At 48.0% G+C, this 21,862-nt stretch overlaps 1 protein-coding gene across 6 annotated transcripts in view; it reads left to right on the top strand.

Annotated features, from left to right (window-relative positions):
- The window catches only part of ARHGAP17 (Rho GTPase activating protein 17), a 43,005-nt gene that overhangs the window by 19,569 nt on the left and 1,574 nt on the right, over positions 1-21,862 (top strand). Inside the window, exons 3-22 of one of the 6 annotated variants that reach the window (XM_058849398.1) lie at positions 1,872-1,976; positions 3,493-3,569; positions 4,661-4,772; positions 4,973-5,049; positions 5,717-5,828; positions 6,537-6,605; positions 6,762-6,843; positions 8,949-9,076; positions 9,441-9,552; positions 10,096-10,177; positions 10,589-10,669; positions 11,316-11,429; positions 11,783-11,874; positions 11,995-12,151; positions 12,292-12,309; positions 13,382-13,594; positions 15,894-16,057; positions 16,712-17,302; positions 18,390-18,413; positions 19,978-20,022. In XM_058849398.1, coding sequence (XP_058705381.1) covers positions 1,872-1,976; positions 3,493-3,569; positions 4,661-4,772; positions 4,973-5,049; positions 5,717-5,828; positions 6,537-6,605; positions 6,762-6,843; positions 8,949-9,076; positions 9,441-9,552; positions 10,096-10,177; positions 10,589-10,669; positions 11,316-11,429; positions 11,783-11,874; positions 11,995-12,151; positions 12,292-12,309; positions 13,382-13,594; positions 15,894-16,057; positions 16,712-17,302; positions 18,390-18,412 — 2,409 coding nt within the window. In that variant the 3' untranslated portion in view covers position 18,413; positions 19,978-20,022. The remainder of the gene's footprint in view (positions 1-1,871; positions 1,977-3,492; positions 3,570-4,660; positions 4,773-4,972; positions 5,050-5,716; positions 5,829-6,536; positions 6,606-6,761; positions 6,844-8,948; positions 9,077-9,440; positions 9,553-10,095; positions 10,178-10,588; positions 10,670-11,315; positions 11,430-11,782; positions 11,875-11,994; positions 12,152-12,291; positions 12,310-13,381; positions 13,595-15,893; positions 16,058-16,711; positions 17,303-18,389; positions 18,414-19,977; positions 20,023-21,862) is intronic. The other 5 variants (XM_058849397.1, XM_058849399.1, XM_058849394.1 and 2 more) reach the window with 5 other exon arrangements.

Here is a 21,862-nt window from a genome sequence, read left to right as displayed (position 1 = left end):
GGCAGAAAATGAAGCAATTGTGTGATGTTCTGTACTCTGGGGATGCCCTGAGGGGACAGACAGCGTGGCCTGTGGGTCACCTTGTCACTTCAGAGGTGGCTTGAAGGAGATGAATGTCCTCTGTGCTTTTCTTGCCATCTTTGCACTAGAAAGCAGATCAGAGAGGAGAGGGATGACTGTGAAGTTCTGGGGTCATGTTCCTCCTGTCAGTGATGTGCCCTTGCTCTGCAGTTCAGGGGTCCTGGAAGGGAGTGTGTGTGCTCCAGAGCCTTCGTGAGGAAGCCGAGCCACCAGCCAGGACCTGCCAGGGTCCGAGGGGTGCCTCAGCTCCAGGATGTCACCGTGTTCCAGGCCTGCCAAAACCCCCTGCTCTGTCTTAGAAGTTTGAACTACCTGACCTTGCACAAATGATTTTTTTTTTGTAACAAGAGGATGGTTTAGAATGTGGTGGTGGTGTTTCCTCCCTGGCACAGGTGCCCAGAGCATCTGGAGCTGCCCCTGGATCCCTGCAGTGCCCAAGGCCAGGCTGGATGGAGCTTGGAGCAGCCTGGGACAGTGGAAGGTGTCCCTGCCATGGCAGGACTGGCACTGGATGGGCCAAACCATTCCAGAATTTCATTTTGAAGATAACACAAGAGAATTGAATACTCTTAGCTGCAACACTAGATCACAAACAATACCCACTTGTTCACTGATCTCCATATGGACTTTTTCCACCTGGACTTCACTTTGAATTTGTTGCTTCATGCTCTGTAGATAAAAAACAGAGCCTTGTGCTCTCAGAGCAATCTCTGGGCACTTTCTCTGCAGTTTATTCTACCCTAGCAGATTTTTACTGAGCTTTTTGAGCACTTCAGCTTGGGTTTGTTTTGCCCTCTTGAAAATATAATAAGAGTGATTTTAGAGCTGTATCAAAAACTGGAGTCTGTTCAGATTATTTCTACAGATGAAATCTACTTTTTTTTTCCCTTGCTTTTTAAATAGAATCCATTCCAAAGGGCCTCCTGTTATTCTTGGTGAGTCATCAAAATGCAGATAAACAGCATTCTTTGGGTGCTGTGCACAGAGAGCTCAGTGGCATGAGCAGTTCTGTCCCACTGCTCATCACTTTGTTTGTTTTTGGTGTTCTTTGAAATAAAATAGTCCAAATTCCTTGCTTAAAATCCTTTAAAAAACAGTTTATCATGTATATATTTGTCCTATTCACAGGCTGTGTATTAAGCCATGTTTGAATTAGATGCTGATAAACAGAACTCTTGTTTGGGCTTCAACTCCTATTTTTTTTAATTCCATATCCCATTTGAATCCCAGTAGTCTCTCCCTGAAAATACTGTTTTTTCTCAGCATGTGGGAGCTTTGTCCTTGTGTTTAACAGCCAGGGAAGGACGTGCAGGAAGAGCTCAGAGTACAGGTTTGTACAGTGGGAAGGAACTGTCAGATGTGTCTTCAGCACCGTCTTTACAAGGTCACAGTGAAAATTACGAGGATTTCCCACAGTTTTGTCCCTAAATCAGCCTCTTGGGTACCTGCATGTGCCATTCATCTCAGATGGCAAGTGTCACCCTGATTCCCTTTTGCTGAGATGCCAGACAGGGCAGTGTTTTTTCCCTTTCCCACTTTCCAGTGCCATGAGCTCTGACTGAATTTCTGTGCCACTGAAAAAAAACCCAATTCCAGTCTCCCCCCAAGCATTTTTGCTGTCAGGCACTTCTGCTAAGCAGCTGCAGTTCTTGTAAGCTGGAGAATTTGAGAAATCTGCAACCCAGAGCGACGTGTGGTACAGGGGGGAAGGTTTTCTGCTGAGGCCAGGGAAATAACTTCTGGTTTTTGTGTTGTTTTCTCTTCCTCCCCTCTCCCCCGGGGCCGATCAGATCGAGAGGCGCCTGGACACGGTGAGGTCCGTGTGCCACCTGGCCCAGAAGAGACTGATCACCTGTCTGCAGGGCCAGCATGGCACAGACCCTGACAAGAGACACGTGAGTACAGCTGGCTGTGCCTGGGAGAGCTCCCACAGCAGCCCAGGGAGCCCTGCTCTGTCACAGCAGCTCGCTGCTGGCACTGCTGGGACCCCAGAGGAACCCCTGTGAAACCCCAGTGGAAAACCCCAGTGAAAAACCCCAGTGGGACCCCATTAGAACCCCTGTGAAACCCCAGTGAAAAACCCCAGAGGAACCCCAGTGAAAAGCCCAGTGGAACCCCAGTGAAACCCCAGAGGAACCCCAGGGAAAAGCCCAGTGAAAAACCCCAGTGGGACCCCGGTGGAACCCCATTAGAACCCCAGTGGAACCCCAGTGAAAAAACGCAGTGGAACCCCAGTGGAACCCAGGTGGAACCCCAATAGAACCCCAGTGGAACCCCAGTAGAACCCCTGTAGAACCCCAATAGAAGCCCAGTGAAGAACCCCAGTGGAACCCCAGTGAAAAACCCCAGTGGAACCCCAGTAGAACCCCAGTGGAACCCCAGGAGAGCCCCAGTAGAACCCCAGTGAAAAACCCCAGTGGAACCCCAGTAGAGCCCCATTAGAACCCCTGTAGAACCCCAATAGAACCCCAGTGAAGAACCCCGGTGGAACCCCAGTGAAAAACCCCAGTGAAACCCCAGTGGAACCCCAGTAGAACCCCAATAGAACCCCAATAGAACCCCAGTGAAGAAACCCGGTGGAACCCCAGTGAAAAACCCCAGTGAAACCCCAGTGGAACCCCAGTGAAGCCCCAGTGAAAAAACCCCAGTGGAACCCCAATGGAACCCCAGTAGAACCCAGGTGGAACCCCAGTAAAACCCCAGTGGAACCCCAGTGAAACCCCAGTGGAACCCCAGTAGAACCCCAGTAGAACCCCAGTGGAACCCCAGTGAAGCCCCATCAGCAGCAGAGCACAGGCTGGCACACCTCAGCAGTGCCAGGACTCTTGTTGCCCCTGCTGGGTGCTGGGTGCCTGGAGCTCTGCTGACACCCAGCTAGGGGAGAATAATCTGCAGCTCTGAGCCAGCCCCTCACATCTGCAGCTGTCCTTGGGCACTGCCACCTCCAGCTGCCTGGAAATGGTTTTCTGGACACATTTGATTTCTGCCCCTCATAGCAACACCATAGCTAGGTTTTCTTAAAGCATCAGAGCCAGATATAATTCCCATTCACACTTTCTCCTTTTATTGAGTAACAGAGAGCAGAGACCAGGACCTCTGAGAGAGAAACATGACGAGCTGGTTGCTTAAATCTCAGCTTAAAGCTGTTTATCTCTCCTTGGCAGTAGAGATATGCTTTGGGCCAGTCATTCCAGCTGAAACTGAGAAGAAAGTGCTTTTCAGAGTGCCTGAGAATAGGAGTCCTGGGGCTTGCAACTTTCTGTGACTTGGCATTTTCTTTGAGTCCAAGAATGAGCTGTATTTGTGTAATAGAAACCATATGGAAGAGGAGCAAGACCTTAAGGGGATGTACTGGGGAAGCTGGAAAGAGTGAGCAGCACTAAGCTGAGCATTGTTCCTTCTGTTCCATAGAAAAAACTTCCTCTAACAGCTCTGGCTCAAAACATGCAGGAAGGATCCATCCAGCTGAGTGATGAAACTCTGCTGGGGTAAGTGTTTGCCTTTTTTTCCTGACTTGCTGTCTGACATCTTATTGCCTGCAGGGCTCTCATTAGAGCCTGTGGGTGGACAAAGGCTGGTTTCAATCTAATAAAACTTAATATTTCTAGATTCTTTCTCTAATCCAAAGGGAGAAACAGTGAGCAAGCAATTTTTTCTGGAATGATTTGGTGACAAGTTTTAGGCTGAATTGCATTCCAGAGGATTTTGATTCTCTATCATAAAAGCTTTTAAAATGGCTTTTTTCCTTGTATGTTAGTAGAATTATCATCTCCATTTGAAGTTTAAAATTATGTATATTCTGCAAATAAACTGCATTTTTATTTTAAACTGAATCCTACAGGTTTACATTAATGATTTAAAATAATGTCAATTAGCATTAATGGCTCCTAGTTCAAAGTAGCCCAAATGTATCTATCATGGCAACATGGTTATTTGCAATTTACAGGAAAGTGGCTGAAACAAATGAACCTCTGTGTGCTGAATTCCTGGAGCCAAGTGGGTTTTTTCATTGCTGGTGGGAACTCTTATGGAGACAGTGTAGAATGACCTTAGAAATCTTTGAGAACATATTTCTGAGCCACTGCAGGAGATTTGAACCTGGATAAAATCTTACAGAATTGGGATTTTCCTTATAACAAACATAAAATGAAGGTCAAGTCCTGGGTTTGGATCCTGAGACTGCTGGGGATGGGATTGCTGGGAATTGGGGTGTTAAGACCTTGACATGAAAGGGGCTTAGGAGAAAATGAAATACTGCATTGAGCAATTTTTCCTACATGTGGTGAGATGGAAGGATGGTCTTGGAAATAAATACTGATTTCTGTGCCCTCAGGGCTGGTATAATCACCTGGATGTCTAAAAGCCTCCAAAGTGTTGTCATGGCTCAGGAATTTAGAAGACAAAGGTTTAATAACACCACTTGCCTATCCCAGATTTCTCCAGGAGAGCACAGAGCAGTTGGGTTGAGGCCACAAAGGGAAGCTCTGCTTTAGCACAAAGCTTTCCAGAGCTCTGCTCTGCCTGGAATCCTTCCTCAGTCTGTGGTAACTGCCATGACAATTCCCTGTAACTCCTACAGGAAAATGCTGGATACCTGTGGGGATGCAGAGAGTAAACTGGCAATGGAGCTCTCCCAGCATGAAGTACAGATTGAGAGAGAAGTTATAGACCCACTGTGCCTGCTGACAGAGGTGAGCTCAGCCTGGGGGGAGAAGCACATCTGCATTGATGCATAAACTGAGCAAAAGTGGTTTATCTCAGCACTGGTATTAAAAAACTGCTTTAAAGGAGCCCTGTGTTACTGGTGGAAAGTGGTTGTGAAACCTACAACATGTGATTTGTTACAATGTACGATTTAAAATTCAATGTAAGCCCCTAATTCTCATTTCAGACAGAGATCCCAAATATTCAGAAGCAGAGGAAGCAGCTTGCAAAGCTAGTGCTGGACTGGGATTCTGCAAGGGGAAGGTAGGAGAGCATTTTAGTTACTGAGTGCTTTTCTGTCCATGTGAACTCCTTGTTGGCATCTCATGCTTGTTATTGAAATGCTGCTGTGAGCAGGCACTAGGTGAAAAAGGACAAACTACATTTAAGTTACACCAGAAGAGGACCCATGACTGCTAGATCCAAACAGAATCAAGATTTTGGAGTTCTTACATGCCCATACATAATTGGAAAAGTGTTGGAAACGGATCCAGTTTCCAGTTATACAAGTGTTTAACTTAAATAAGGAATCACTGAGGTTTTCAGCTTAAAGAGGGAGCAGGAATCTCTGTGTAACCACACCAAGTGCTTTTACAGCCCTGTGTGGAGCCATCTCACTGGGAGGGTCCTGGGTGGTTCATCTCACCCTTTAAAAGGTTTTTCACTGCCCTGAGAATTGGTGGGGCCATTTTCAGGATATTCCACACCCATGTTACAGACTGGGGCAGATGCAGGATTCCTGGTGATGTTTATAGTTGCTAGTGGATTATGCCAGCATGTCATGAATGGTGTGTTTTGAACCTTTCAGTTCTGTTGGAAAACCTCAGGAATTGTGGGGTTTGTTTCCTGTTGAAAGAAGTTCCCAGCTGGCCAATAAATGCAGATTTGTGTTGGATATTGATTCTCACCAAATGAAACTTTTCTTCCCCAGATACAACCAAGCCCACAAGACTTCAGGAACAAATTTCCAAGTGCACCCTTCAAAAATAGAATCTCTTAAGGAGGAGATGGATGAAGCTGGAAATAAAGTAGAGCAGTGCAAGGTAAGGACAGGATGAGTGTCCCTTCCACCCCTGCCCTGGAATTGCCCAGTTGTGCAGCTGCAGATCACCTGGCTGTGACAGTGCCTGTCCTGGGGGTATTTTCATGCCAGCTGATCTCTGGATTGCTTTAGTTCAATGAGGAACTCCATCCTGGGTGTTTCTAAGTTGGGAATTTGACATTATTTTCAGTTTCAGTCTGAGCCAGCTGCATCCTGGCCATGAATGAATGTTCAGGGTGTCTGGGTGCTCCAGACCATGGAGCAGCTGTGCAGTGGGAGGGACCTGAAGGAAAGTGAAGCTGAGCCATCCCAGGACCGTGCTAGATGTCACTGAGCAGTTCACATTCATTTTCAGCAGCTCTGAGCAGTTCACATTCATTTTCACTTCTCAACAGCAAATGCTCCATTGAGTACTGAGAACTGAAACCGTTTTTATTTGTAAATTGTACTTCATAACTTGTACTTGTCTTTGAGTGCTATAAATAACTGGACTGAATGGCAGTATGTTTTTGTCTGAAGGGGGCAACTGCTTTGTTGGATAAACCAGAGTTAAGATTTTGAGATGGTTTTGCTTGAAGAACGTTGGAGCAGAGCAGGTGCATTACAGCTTCTTAGTTCAAACTTCCTGCCAGCAAAATAAACACAATAAATCTGTCTGTCTGTACAATTTGAGATAAACCTGCTGTCCTGGTTTGCATCTTTCCCAAAGGATCAGCTGGCTGCAGACATGTACAGCTTCGTGTCCAAGGAGGGGGAGTACGCCCGCTGCTTTGTCATGGTGAGTGTTGGCACTGGGGCTCTGCTTCAGCACAGCTGGGCACACACACTCGGTTCTCAGAGATGACATTTTGTGTGCTAAACCTTTAGTCTTGTCTTATGTGCTCATCAGAAGCTAATGCTCTTTTTGTTTTTAAAATGTGGCTTCTGTTCTCAGTTATTAGAAGCACAAGCAGATTACCATAGAAAAGCATTAGCAGTCATAGAAAAGGTCCTACCCGAAATTCAAGCCCATCAAGGTAAAGTAACCTGTGCTCTGGCTGATCCTTCTCCTTGCCTATGCCACCTATGCACAATATTCTCCTCCTCTATCTTGATTCTCTTGCATGCAGACTGATTTAATAAGGCCATTTTGATCTGCTTAACAATTTTACATTCCCAAGCATAATTCCATCTTTGTGTTCTCTGGAGTTCTCCAGCCATGTTTAACACACTAATAAAATATTAATTAAGGCTCTCTCTGATACCCAGCAGGGTAAAGGAAGGATTTTTCTATTTGCTTAGCCCTTTGTGCCCTTTTGCTGAGTCACACCTGGCTCTTCAGGCCACTGAAAGTGTCATTGTGATTTGGTTCTTGAGTGATTACAGGTGATTATCAGGAAAACTCCATGGATTTTAAGGAGCTTGATCTTTTTCCTCCCTCATTTTGTGAAATCCTCTTTCCCAGTGTGCACTGCACACTGGGAAATGGAAAGTTTGGGTTCTTGTGCTGATTATCAGCTGTTAAAAAGTTGAACTGTACAGCTTCATTTCTTCCCTAAGAAGAGCTGGAACTGCTGCTAAGCTTCTACTGTCAGGGGGCTTTGAGGTGTATCACTGATGATTTGGGATGAGGATGCACTGTGTGTTTTGGAAACTACTCTGAAATCCTGGCTGTGCTGTCTCTGAATCTTTGGAGAAATAGGTGGACAGAGTCTGAGAGCAAATACAGTCTGAGCTGAGGAAGGCTCAGGTGTCTGCAGCTGATGAAGGTTGTAAAAGATGAACCAATTCAATGCATAAATCAGTAGGAGCATTGTGGAAAATGGTGTGGGATATCTGCTCAGTGTGGGAGAGGAGGGAGTGCAGAGGTGATGCTGCAGCAGCAGCAGAGCTGTGCAGAAGATTCTTTGTGGATATGGTGCTTGAAGTTTGTTTTTGGTGCCTGGAAAGTTTGTACAGGGCAGCTGGGCAGGAAATGCTTCAGAGCAGACTCCCTAGAAGGTGGCTGAGAACCACAGTGGCTGAATGTAGGGAATTTCTCACGTTGTGTTTCTGGCTGCTGTGTAAATTAGAATCCCATTAGAATCCCATTTAGGTTTGGGTTGGAAGGGACCCCAAAGCCCATCCAGTGCCAGCCCTGCTGTGGGCAGGGACACCTTCCATGATCTCCAAGCCCCATCCTGGGACACTTCCAGGGACGGGATTTTGAACAAGTGCTGAGGTTTCTTTTCCTAATGTTTGCTGTAATTTGCTAAGGTTGGGAAATGCCATGTTCATCTCACGGTGTGTTTATGAATGAGAGGGACTAAAACCTGACAAGGGAGGTGATGGATGTGGTTCTGTAAAGAAAAGGGGTGAATTAAATCCTTTGCAGAAACACTTTGCCTTCAGAGCACTCTTTGAAGTCCTCTGAAGCTTTTGTCTTTCTTGGCCTCTTTTCCACATAAAAGAAATAACACATCTGTACTAACAATAACCTTTTACATCTGCATTTTTTCAGTTAAAATGGCAGAAATGGGTCAGAACGTAAATTGTAGGAAAGTAGAAATTCACATTCAATTTGGAGAAATTTATGCCAATTGGAGTTAAACAAGATGGAAGAATTAATTTGAAATTTGAATGTTACGGTGCTGGGCTGTCACCGTGGTAGTTCTGATGTGACACACTGGGGCTGTTAACATCCATTGTAATTTGCTGATATAAGGAATCAATTTAAGGAATAAAACTTTTTATTAACAGCTCAGTTTTTGTTCACCTTAAATACAGTTAAAACAAAAATCAGCCCAGGTCATGCAGTCCAGACAAAATTTTCCTCACGGTTTCTTGCAGACTGGAGCTAAATCAGTGTTACTGGAATGTGCAGCCTTGTTGAGGATTGTCATTTGTAATTCCAGTTGTACACAGAATTTGTGTGTGATACTCCATTCAGAAAGATGCAGAAGTATTTTTTTCTTGACCACCAGCAGCCTCATTTTCTCTTTGCTCCTGATCCAAGGGACTTTACCAATCAAGGGCTGTAAAACTCCTGCTGTAGTCTGAACGTTTCTATGCTGTACTAGAGGCTTTCTTCTTTTCTTGCCTGGGCTATAATTCAAGGGTTTGGTAGATATCCTGCTCAGTGTTTTGATACTCTCCAACTTAGACAAATGGACTGAAAAACCAGCTTTTGGAACTCCCCTGGAAGAGCATCTGAAGCGCAGCGGGAGGGAAATCGCAGTTCCTATCGAAGCCTGTGTCATGATGCTCCTGGAAACGGGGATGAGAGAGGAGGTGAGTGATTCCAGGAACTGGGGAAGAGGGGCCAGTCAAGCTCATGAACTGGTGTCTGTTTGTTAACATGTTGCTTGACTAATTTCTCATTAAGTAGTTGGTAAATATTTTGCAACAGAAGAACCTCGGCACTGTGTGAAGTGTCTTGGAGGTGCAGGATGCACTTCCAGTGAAAATTGGAATGGGCCAAGGGTGTGGAAGAGCTGACCCAGGGGCAGGGGACAGTGACAGGACACGTGAAGGGCCAGCTGGGGAAGGCACCAGAGCTGGAATGTTCTGAAAGAGGCTGTTGTAAATCTGGTGCTGCTCCATGCTTGTGCCAATGTGTGGTTACCAATCAATCCATTTTATTTCTGTGATGCAGGGCTTGTTCAGAATTGCTGCTGGAGCCTCCAAGTTAAAAAAGCTGAAAGCTGCCCTGGACTGTTCCACTTCCCAGCTGGATGAGTTTTACTCAGATCCCCACGCTGTTGCAGGTATTGGGAGTGTTGTGAATCCAAACCAGGTGTAAATTGATATGACACAACTTTGTGCTGTTCAGGTGGTGATCTCCACAGTTTAACTGGGAGAAGTGACAATCAGTTGAAAGTTCAGTGCATAGTTTGACACAGGTAAGTGCAGTGTGCCCATGCTGATCACACCTGATGTATTTGTGATAATGGTGTGGAAAATTCAGGTGATCATAATGACCCAGCTGTCACATCTCTCATGACAACAGTGTTAACATGGTCAAGGTAGATTAGAGCTGTGTGTAGACCTTCAGTACATCTTTATAAATCCTTTGTCCTGAGGAGATGATTCAGAGTTTTATAGCATGTTTCTATCAAATTGCACTAATTATTGACAGACCCTTTGTGTTAAGATCTAAGCAGTTCCACTGTGCAAGTGTCAGGTCTTGCCACTTTCCCTGCTACTTGGAATTTATTGCACAGATAAAACTGCAAATGTGAGGGGCAGAATTTTCCCTGAAGTCTGAAATCAGTGCCTGAGGAGCCAACGTGTCCCTGTCTGCATTGCAGGTGCCTTGAAATCCTATTTGCGGGAGCTGCCAGAGCCTCTCATGACCTACAGCCTGTATGAGGAGTGGACACAAGCTGCAAAGTAAGCAGAAATAGCTATAAAGTCATGCTGCATGCTTCTATTAAATTTGATTCTTCATAGATGAACTCAAAAGAAACAGCCAATCTCACACAGTTATTTATTATTTCACTAATGGGTGTTTCATGTAACAAATTATTTTAAATAATAAATAGCTCAATACAAATTGCACAAAATGTGGTGAAGTATCTATTTTGTTTATTCTTGGGGCTGCTGGCTGCACAGGAGTGATGCTCAGGCACTTTTGTTGCAGGTAGAGATGATTCAGGGATCTGACAAGCAGGTTACTGAGTACAAAACATTTATTTGTCATAAATGGAAGTTTATACCATCATCTCTCTGTCACTTCAGAAACAACTAATTTCTGCCCTGAAAGTAAGAAGTTGTGGCTTTTTTTTTTTTTTGTCCTTTCAGTATTCAGGACCAGGATAAGAAGCTCCAGGAGTTATGGAGGATTTGTAACAGATTACCTGAGCATTACCGTGTTAACTTCAGGTAGGTATGAACATCTCTTAGCTCAGCTGCTTTGCACCTCAAAGCCAATTAAACTAAACTCTAATCCAGGTGTGCTTTTCTTGGCCAAATTCAGTGGGATTTATAAAAATACCTCTTATTTCATGCAGCAGTGGCCTCAGATTAATTCCCTATTGAATTAATTCCCTGTGCATCACTATTTCCTGTCAGGAAATAGTGATGCACAGAGCCCTTCTACTTACGGTTCCTGCTCTTCTCTTTGCTGTAGTTTCCAGTCTTAGAAAAATCACCTGGATCTATCTAAAACATCTCATTTTTCCTTTTGGTTTTGCATTTTGGAAATGAACTGGAACAAAACCAGCTCTGGTGATTCCTAGAAATGTGGAATTTCCATTACAGGGCATGAAACTAGCTGAAACTAAGTGTTTTTCTCTGGAGGTATAATATTTCTGTGCTTGTGTTTTGCTAAGATGGGAGCTGCTTTACCCAGTTCAACTTTTATGATTCAGGAGCAGAAGCATTGGGCAGCTGCCAGGCGAGAAGGCTGCTCATCTCATTTCCGTCTTGTTGGGAGCTCTTTTTACAAGTTCTCGAATTTTTATTTACTTGATTTCAACAAGAAATGCTTATGGTTTCTGCTGTTTAATTGTTTCTTTCCTTTTTGAAGGTATTTAATCAAATTTTTAGCCAAGCTTGCCCAGAACAGTGACGTTAACAAAATGACACCGAGCAATATCGCCATAGTCTTGGGTCCCAACTTGTTGTGGGCAAAGAATGAAGGGTGAGTTCTTTTAAGAAAGCTACAAAGCAGAACTGTGTGAAGCTGTTGAATTGATAGGTTTAAATCCTTTAGTCTATTCACAGTACCAAACTGTTTACCTAAAAATTATTTCAAGTGTTCTTTCAGCCCATGCCTCCAGATCCTTTGAGGCAGGAAGGTTTTTGGGGGTGTTTCCAAAAGCTGTGAATGCTGCTGGGTATGGTCTGGAGCCCAGCACAGCTGCTCTTTCTCTGGTACTGAGGAGCTGATCCATCATGCTTAGCCTCAGTTGTTATTTAGGTAGTCTGAATTGATTTTAATTTTCTTACTTGGAGGGAACTCTCAATAAAGTGTTTTTCCAATCTCTCCTGCAGATCCCTGGCTGAAATGGCAGCAGCCACTTCAGTGCACGTGGTAGCAGTTATTGAGCCCATTATTCAGCATGCAGACTGGTTCTTCCCTGGAGGTGAGTTCCTGCCACAGCTCAGCAATTTTACATTCCCCTCCTGGTCCCCCTCAGTGGCTTGTGTCCCCTTGGGGATGTGTGTGTGTGTCTCAGGAGACATTCTGCCTGTCCCTCTTCCAGATGAAGATTTCAATGTGTCTGGGGCGTTCGTGGCAGTTCCTGCTGTTAATTCCAATCACTTGTCACACACTGGGAATGATTATGAATGTGGGACCCTGGAGAGGAAGAGGCCTCTGAGCATGACTGTGATGGAAGGGGATTTGCTGAAGAAGGAAAGGTAGGTGTGATTCTCAGCTTAGGGGTCCATTACAGCCCTCTTCCAATGAGGCTTCAATCAGACACCTTCACTGGTGTCAGGAGAGGAATTTCATGGAAATGCTGTAGATAACAATAGTGATTTATTTCCTGTTGTTGCAGCCTGAGGATGGCTCAAAGGTAATGTACTGTTACTTCCTTCCAGTTACACTCTGCATGATAAATCCCAACCAGATATTGCTGCTCCCAGTTTCCATTCTCCTGGCACAGATTGGGGGTGGTCTAAGATTCACTGGAGCAGAAGGGTCTGCAGTAGCATCTCTCTAACTTCTGGTATTCCATGGCTTCTCTTTCAAAGCCCATAAGCTGAGGTGGTGTCACCTGGTGCCTTCATGATAAGACTTCTGAGTTGATGATGGTACAGTATTGCCACAGCAAGCAGTAGAATGCTAAAAACTCCCAGTAAAATGTGCTGTTTCCCATATAACATGTAGTGTAATGTTCATTCTTATCACTCATCATGAGTATTCAAGTGATGTGCTTGTTTTTAGCTGTTGATGCAAATGTTGTTACCTGTTAGCTGTGACCAGCCACATGCAAATTTGTCAGCACTCACAGAGGGGGAAGAAAATCAGTTTGAGATCCAGTGTTTAACACAACAAGAATAAAACACTTTCTAGAATGACTGTGCTGTATGCATTCTAAAATCCGTTAGAGTTGAGGTCTCCGTTGTTCTCCTTGAAACACAAATAGAATGATTTGGGTTTGAAAGGACTGTAAAGATCCCTCACTCCAACCCCCAAATCACAGCCTCTATCCAATAGCTTTTTTTAGAATCTCTGCTGCAACTTAGTGTGCGATAGAAACAAAATTCATGTGGCAAAATACATTTAGTGAGGAGCTACTGTGGTATGTAAGGAAAAGTCTGTATTTACATGTGAGATTCTGAGTGCTCTGACCTCATTGTCATCAGTGTTTGTCTCCAAATGTAATTGAGTAGTTTGTTCACTGACGTTTAGCTTATCCCTGTGCAGGGATAAGCCAAATCCTGTTGCATGTGTTAACATTGCTGGTGTTGTGCAGCCAGTGGAAGCTTTCATTTAACACGGTGGTGTCGTGCAGCCAGCGGAGCTTTCCTCGTCGCTGCTTTGCATGTCGGGGTTCGTCTGGGGGTGGGACACCCCGAGTCCTGCTGCTGCTGCAGCCCCTGGGGGTGGCTGCCCGCTGTGTTCACTCTCTCTTCTCTCTGTAGCTTTGGTGTGAAGGTGCTGGAGTTCCCCGCGACCCCTCGGCGATGTGGCACTGTAAACAGAAAGCTCACATCGCCGGCCTTCCAGCCGCCTCTGCCGCCCTGCGAGCCCGCGGCCGAGCAGCACTGCCCGCCTGCCGGGGCTGAGCCCGGCCCCGGGGCTGCTCCTGCTCCCCCTGCAGAGCAGCCCCCGGCTCCGGGCACGGAGGATGCCAGGTAAGAGGCACGGCTTGAGCTGGCAGCGGCTTGGCAGCGGCTCTGGCAGCAAAGAGGTGTCACCTGTGGCACATCCCACCCGTGGCACATCCATCCCACCTGTGGCACATCCATCCCACCCGTGGCACATCCATCCCACCTGTGGCACATCCATCCCACCTGTGGCACATCCATCCCACCTGTGGCACATCCCAGCTGTGGCACATCCATCCCAGCTGTGGCACATCCTACCTGTGGCACATCCCTCCTGTGGCACATCCCTCCTGTGGCACATCCCAGCTGTGGCACATCCCAGCTGTGGCACATCCCTCCTGTGGCACATCCATCCCACCTGTGGCACATCCATCCCACCTGTGGCACATCCATCCCAGCTGTGGCACATCCCACCTGTGGCACATCCCAGCTGTGGCACATCCTACCTGTGGCACATCCCACCTGTGGCACATCCATCCCACCTGTGGCACATCCATCCCACCTGTGGCACATCCCACCTGTGGCACATCCATCCCACCTGTGGCACATCCCACCCGTGGCACATCCATCCCACCTGTGGCACATCCCAGCTGTGGCACATCCCAGCTGTGGCACATCCTACCTGTGGCACATCCATCCCACCTGTGGCACATCCTACCTGTGGCACACCCATCCCACCCGTGGCACATCCATCCCACCTGTGGCACATCCATCCCACCTGTGGCACATCCTACCTGTGGCACATCCCACCTGTGCCCCATCCCACCTGTGCCCCATCCCAGCTGTGGCACATCCATCCCACCTGTGGCACATCCATCCCACCTGTGGCACATCCCAGCTGTGGCACATCCATCCCACCTGTGGCACATCCCACCTGTGGCACATCCATCCCACCTGTGGCACACCCATCCCGCCTGTGGCACACCCATCCCTCCTGTGGCACATCCATCCCACCCATGCCCCTTCCCACCTGTGCCCCATCCCTCCTGTGCCCTGGCAGCTGTGGGCAGCAGCAGCTCTCCTGCCATGGATGTGCTTCCAGGATTGGCCTTCTGAAATAACACACACAGTTCTGGATGTTCCAGAATTGGTTTTGGAAAACAACATCTGGATATTCCAGAATTCATCTTCCATAACATCCATTTTTCTGTTCTGGAGTTCGTCTTCTAAGCTAGTGGAACTCTTGGGGGCAAAAATGATGATGAAAAATACAAATATAGACTGTTTCTACTGCCCACACTGACCTTCCCAGGTTGTGTTCTAGAGATGTGCACACAGGTGATACCAGTTTGCTGCTGAAAGAGCAAAACCTGCAGTGGCAGTACCAGAAAGCTGTTGGTCTCATTTGTTGTCTCTTGTATACGTTATCTGGATATGTCTTGTTTCATTTATTTGTCTGCAGCAAGTGTTGGTGATGAGCAGACTTGCTTACTAGAAAACTGGCAGGCAGTTTATGATATTTCAGGGTTAGTTTCTTCAGGACAAGTAGGCACACAGGCTCTTTGCTGTTTAATTTCTCTTGAAGCTCTGCAGTTGTGTCCCTGGACTCCAAGGCTAGTTGCAGCAGCCTGACTTCCTCCTGTGAGGTGGGAGCAGCACTTTGCTCTGAGCTCTTCAGTGGTGTGAGAGCTGTGATAAACCACGTGTGAAACCTTCCAAATGTCAGCCTTGGCATCTCAGGGTGAAACCCCACGCTGGGGTTTGATGCAGCACTGACTCTTGGGCACAAAACTTGTTCTCAGGTGACTTGTTTACAAAACCAGCTCATTTGGAAATCCCCTGCAGACCAGTATTTCCTCCACAGATGGCTTTTGTGGCAGAGGCAGCTGAAACAAAACCCTGCGGGTCGTGTCTGAAACTTGCACTTAAAATCTGCACAGCCTCTGTGTGAGTTCTCACAGTTTAGTAACAGCACCTGGAGAAATGGGGATTGCAGAGTGCCAGGAGAAGTGTGTAAAGTTGGTCCTTTTGAGGGCTAAATTGCTGCAGGTGACTCTAAATGTGGAGAGGAGGCTGCAGGTGCACAGCCACAGGAGGGGACCGTGCCCAGAGCCAGCTCAGCTGGCCCATCCTCCATCATCAGCCACGAGCCAGCACTGCCAGCGTTCAGCACTGATCTGTGCCCTCAGGTGCCACATCCACGTGTTGTTGGAACACTTCAGGGACTGTGACTCCACCACTTCCCTGGGTACCTGTGCCAGGGCTTGACAATGCTTTAAATGCAGTTTGTTTCCCTGATACCTGATCCACAGCACGGTTTGTAGAGGAACGGCTGCAGCAGGAGGCGCGTTCCAACCATCTCTAACGTTGGCTTTTTCATTTCCAGTACCTCAAAATCCAAGGACAGCACATCTTCAGCCACTCCTCCACCGGTGAGGAACGGCAGCCAGGCAGGCCCTGCCCCGGGCCAGGCAGTGCCCAGCGCCTCCCAGCTCTCTGTCACCCAGCCCCAGAACGCTGCTGGTCCCAGTCCCCACGCCCTGAGGAGAGGTGTGTGTTTATTGCTTTTCAATCCACTGTGTTCCAAGCCTTGATGTACTGCAAAAATGCTGCTAAAATAACTTTATCAGCATCTCTGCCCTTACACAGACAGCAGTTTAATCTCTTGGCTTGTCCCCAAGGCCTGGCTGTAAAGCAGCTGTGACTTTTGGACTCTCTGAATGGTGATAGTGTCACAGTGCTGTTTAACAAACTCTCTCAAAAGCTATTGATCAGGCAATGCTTGCACTTGATAATGCACCATTTTATTTGGATAACAAACCTGAGGATTTTTTGTGCTGCAAATCGTTTTCTTTGGGAGCTTGGTTTGGAATCACAGAATTACAAAATGGTTTGGGCAGGAAGGGACTTTAAAACTCATCTTGTTCCATCCTCTGCCCTAGGCAGGGACACCTTCCACTGTCCCAGGCTGCTCCAAGCTCTGTCCAGCCTGGTCTGGGACACTGCCAAGGATCCAGGGGTGGCCACAGCTGCTCTGGGCACCTGTGCCAGGGCCTGCCCACCCTGCCAGGGAGGAATTCCTTCCCTGTATTCCATCTGAGCCCACTCCCTGTCAGTGGGAAGCTATTGCCTGTGTCCTGTGGCTGCATGTCCCTGTGACACCCCCAGTCCCTGATGCTGGAATCTCCCCTCTTCTCTCCACAGCTATGAAGAAACCAGCACCAGCCCCCCCCAAACCAGCCAACCCCCCTCCGGGGCAGCCAGGAAGCCAAAGCTCTTCCCCAGCTGCTCAGCCACCTTCTGTCTCTCCAAAACCACCAGCCAGAAGCTCTTCTCCTCCTGCTCAACATGCAAACCAAGGAGCAGCCCAGACCTCCTCCCCTTGCCAGGTTTCTGCACCTCGGAGATACTCCAGCAGCCTGTCCCCGATCCAAGCCCCCAGCCACCCACCCCCCCAGCCCCCAGCACAGGCAACTCCTCCCCTGCAGCCCAAGGGCAGCAGCCAAGGCTCCGTGGAGCAGGGAGAGCAGCCCAGCCCCTCGCTGTCCCAGCCTCAGACTCCCACTCCTCCGGGCACGCCCCCGCTGGGGAAGCACCCGGGCAGCCCCCCGGCCGTGCCCCCCGAGCCCTGCCAGGCTCCCTGCGGACCTCAGAGCGGCTCCTTGCCCCGGCCACGGCCCGTGCCCAAGCCCAGGAACAGACCCAGTGTCCCCCCTCCGCCTCACCCTCCCTCGCAGCTGCCTGCAGATGGGACGGCTGCAAACCCCGCGCAGACGGCGTCCAAAATAGTCACAGGTGAGTGCATCCTCCCCTGTGTCCTCCTGAAACCTGCTGGGGATTGTTCTCCACTGCTCTCTTTGAAACACAGATAGAGTGATTTGGGTTGGAAAGGGCTGTAAAGAGCCAGCCCCCAAATCACAGCCTCTAGCCTGCAGGTTTTGAATCTCTGCTGCAGCTCACTGCTGTCTCCTGGGGCCTGGCAGTGTGAAGCCATTGTAGCTGGGAGTTACTGTGGGGGGAAAGCAGAAAGCACAAATCACACTTTAAACACTCCATAGCTCATTTCCAGTTCAATGCCCACCCAGCTGCTCTGCACACGAGGGTGTCCTTCCTGAGGCAGAAGTGTTTGGGGGCAAGTGGAGATGAACTTTTGTTATTTTTTTTTCCTATTTGGAGGCTGAACACTGTGACAGCAGCTCTCTGGGGCTGTCTCCAGCTCAGCATCTTGGCAGTCGGTTCTGCTTGTACATCTGTTGCCAAAAAAGCAAATATTTGGAGGAGGGAGAAGATGTAGCCAAGGATGGTGGATTGCTGCACATACTGAGATAAGGACAGGGCACAAGTGGTCACTGACACGTGTTCTAGGAGGCAGAACATGCAGAGAATGTCTCACCTTATGAGAACAGAACCTTCTGATGTGCATTTAACTTGGGCATCCAGAAGGTGAAGAATCACTTGTATTAAACTGCATTTCTTAGGTCAGTGCTTATAGAGCTTCACATTTTAAGGGCAATCCTTGTTTTAAGACAATCATGAAGCAAAGAAACTTTTGTCTTCTCACAGAAGCTTCATGAAGCTTGTCGTTACCAATTTGATTGGGTTAATGTTACTTTAATAAAGTTTATTTTTTTTAATGTAATTGCTGAGGCCGTTCAAAACCAGCAGATTTTGGAATGTTCTCCTGCTGAGTCGCTGCTTATTCTGGGAAATTCTGAAGCAAGAGAATACTGAGTGTGGGAGACTAATGCTTTTAAATCTACTTATAATTAATAATGGTCAAAACTTTCCCATGACACTGCAGCTTCTCTAGAATTAGACTAATGTAATTGAATGCAGAGTATCCATTCTGTTGCCTAACAGCTCTACCCCAATGCCTTCACAGGTGGGGATGGTTACTGCGAATAAGGTTTGTACTCACAGAAACTGCAATTGCAGCTAAACTGCTCCTGTTTGTAGCTTGAGTTCGGACATGCGCTTGGAACTGTGCTCTGCCAGCCCTGTGTTCTCATCCTCACACAGGAAATGTGCTCTGCCAGCTCTGTACCTCCTCCCTCCATAGCATTCTGCCTGCAAGACAGTTTCAGGCCTCTGCTGCTCAGTTGTAATAGGCCTGTGAACATTAAATTATTCCTTAAGTCCCTGTAAAGAATTAGCACTTCACACCAGGCCCCCAGGTCAGGTGTGATGAGTGACCTGATTCCAACAGGCTTCTTCTCCTCAGTGCAGGCAAAAAAAAAAAACATTAAAAAATCATACTGATTTTCCTACAATTGTTTGTGGTTACATTTTAATGTAGCTCTCACTTTAGCTTTGCAGTTATTTTGAAGCACTTGGAGGGTTTTTTTTTGGCAAAGAAAGAGGTTGCCCAGAGGAGCTGTGGCTGCCCCTGGATCCTTGGAAGTGTCCAAGGCCGGATTGGATGGGGCTTGGAGGAGCCTGGGATGGTGGGAGGTGTCCCTGCCCCTGATGGGATTCCACAATAAAACCAGCAGTTAATGAGCTGCTTAAGCAACTAAAAAGTAGCTTTGATTTTTAAAATAACTGACTTCTGCTGACTGTACTTTTGTCAGTATATTTAAAATAAGAGGATAATTTATTCCCAGGCTGAAGTCGGAAGTGAGGCTGGGCTCTGAATCTTGACAGCACCAGTAGCAGCTGTGCTAATGAGTCAAACTTCAGGGAAAGACTTAATCTAAATTTCCAAGTGTTTCATGGTTTGGACCATATTTATTTTCCCTTTAGGGTTTTCCTGGTTCTGAGGAAATTGCTTCAATGATAGCAGACAGGGAGGGTTTGTTTTACCCCAGTGTCATGGGAGAAATCCTTGTCTTGTAATTAACATCTAGCTGGGGCTGCTTCATCAGAATTGAATGGCACCTGGCAGAGGGGATTGCAGAGCAGAGCAAAGTGGCCCAGGTGTGTGCTGTAAACACAGGATGGAGCTGGGAAAGGAAACTGGAAATGGAACTGGGAAAGGAAAGCTCCTCAGGGAGGATTCTCTCCAAAACTGGTGAAGGGACCCAGAAGATCCAGCCTGTTTAGCTAAAATCCACTTGGGGAGGGGTTGAAGTGACACTCAGGCTCACCTCCAGCAGTACACTGCATACTAAAGCATCCACCTTTCCCAGATCAATGTGTTTTTAAAGGATTAATAATCTGAATTAACACCACCACCTGTCACATAAGAGTGTCTGCTCTAATATCCACACCTGCACATACCAGCACTTACAGACTCACTAATTCACAACGTGCAACTGCTGTTTTTAATTTGAACCTTAAGGAGTGGAATGAGGGAACAAAATTAAGGTGCCAGCAAACCTCATAATAATCCCTGAGCAGGAATTCTGAGCTGTTCTCAGGACACTCCTTTGTCCATGTACTGGACTTTAGGAATGCCTCAAATTCTATTTATGGTGTAAAAGTAAGAAGCCCTAGAATATTCTAATCAAAGGTTTTATTAAATAATCCAGATGTTTGACCAGCATTCAGTAGGAACTGTATTGGCAAGTGCAATGGTAAGGACCAGGCCCCTGATTGGCCAACACTGTTGCTAATTGCTAATGATCTGTGTGCTAACTACTAACCCCCAGTGCCCTGCTGTGTGTGTCCCTCGGGCATGGCCAGAGAGGGGCTGCTGCTGCTCCATTAACCCACTAAAGCCTCGGAGAGCAGAATGTGAAGCTCTCGGTGTCTCCTGGCCACTCTCACCTTGTGCTGTCTCCATGTACAGAGAAGCCAGAGCTGCTGTGTTCTGTGCAGAGGCTCGCTGTGTATCCGATGTCACTGCTCTGTCCTGTGTCACAAACGCTCCCTCCCCGTGTCACAGCGTCCCAGAGCAGCCCCCAGGGGTTTGGGGTAGTGCAGGTGTCCCTGAAGTGGCAGAGGGTGGGATGGGATGTGATGTAAGGTCCCTTCCAGTCCAAACCATTCTGGGATTCTGTGGTTTAGTTTCCTGCTGAGTGCCAGGCCAAGTGAGATGGGATTGCAGCTGCCCCCTCCCTGCAGCACCCCAGAACACAGATCCCTGCAGCACCCCAGATCCCTGCAGCACCCCAGATCCCTGCAGCACCCCAGAACACAGATCCCTGCAGCACCCCAGAACTCAGATCCCTGCAGCACCCCAGAACTCAGATCCCTGCAGCACAGATCCCTGCAGCACCCCAGGACACAGATCCCTGCAGCACCCCAGAACACAGATCCCTGCAGCACCCCAGATCCCTGCAGCACAGATCCCTGCAGCACCCCAGATCCCTGCAGCACCCCAGAACACAGATCCCTGCAGCACCCCAGGACACAGATCCCTGCAGCACCCCAGGACACAGATCCCTGCAGCATCCCAGAACACAGATCCCTGCAGCATCCCAGAACACAGATCCCTGCAGCACAGATCCCTGCAGCACCCCAGGACACAGATCCCTGCAGCACCCCAGAACACAGATCCCTGCAGCACCCCAGAACTCAGATCCCTGCAGCACAGATCCCTGCAGCACCCCAGAACACAGATCCCACGACACAGATCCCTGCAGCATCCCAGAACACAGATCCCTGCAGCACCCCAGAACACAGATCCCTGCAGCACCCCAGGACACAGATCCCTGCAGCACAGATCCCTGCAGCATCCCAGAACACAGATCCCTGCAGCACCCCAGGACACAGATCCCAGAACACAGATCCCTGCAGCACCCCAGAACACAGATCCCTGCAGCATCCCAGGACACAGATCCCTGCAGCACCCCAGAACACAGATCCCTGCAGCACCCCAGGACACAGATCCCTGCAGCATCCCAGAACACAGATCCCTGCAGCACCCCAGAACACAGATCCCTGCAGCACCCCAGAACACAGATCCCTGCAGCACAGATCCCTGCAGCATCCCAGGACACAGATCCCTGCAGCACCCCAGAACACAGATCCCTGCAGGATCCCAGGACACAGATCCCTGCAGCACCCCAGAACACAGATCCCTGCAGCACCCCAGGACACAGATCCCTGCAGCACCCCAGGACACAGATCCCTGCAGCCTGGCTGGGGCTGGGGGCTCAGGAGCAGGCCAGGGGCTGCTTCCCCTCCTTCAGGTCATTCAGCTCAGCAACCTTTGACCTGAGCTTTTCTACAGTAACTTCTGGGTTAACTTCAGGATTTCATGCTTGAGTTACGAGTCCCAGTCTCTCTAGGATGCCTGTCTGCACCTCCTGTGCTTGAAAACAAGGCTTTTATTTGGATTTTCTGTTGATTTAAGTTATCTAAATTACTTCCTATGTGGAGCAGCTGCTGGACTGCAGTAAGGGATGTCATGGCATATTATAAATCAGCTTTCCAAAATCCTGACAAGATGTTCAGTTACCTTTTTTTGAG

The sequence above is a fragment of the Poecile atricapillus genome, chromosome 14 (genome assembly GCF_030490865.1).
Source record: "Poecile atricapillus isolate bPoeAtr1 chromosome 14, bPoeAtr1.hap1, whole genome shotgun sequence".
In the NCBI taxonomy this organism is placed as follows: domain Eukaryota; kingdom Metazoa; phylum Chordata; class Aves; order Passeriformes; family Paridae; genus Poecile; species Poecile atricapillus.
This window is presented reverse-complemented; position numbering and strand designations above follow the sequence as displayed.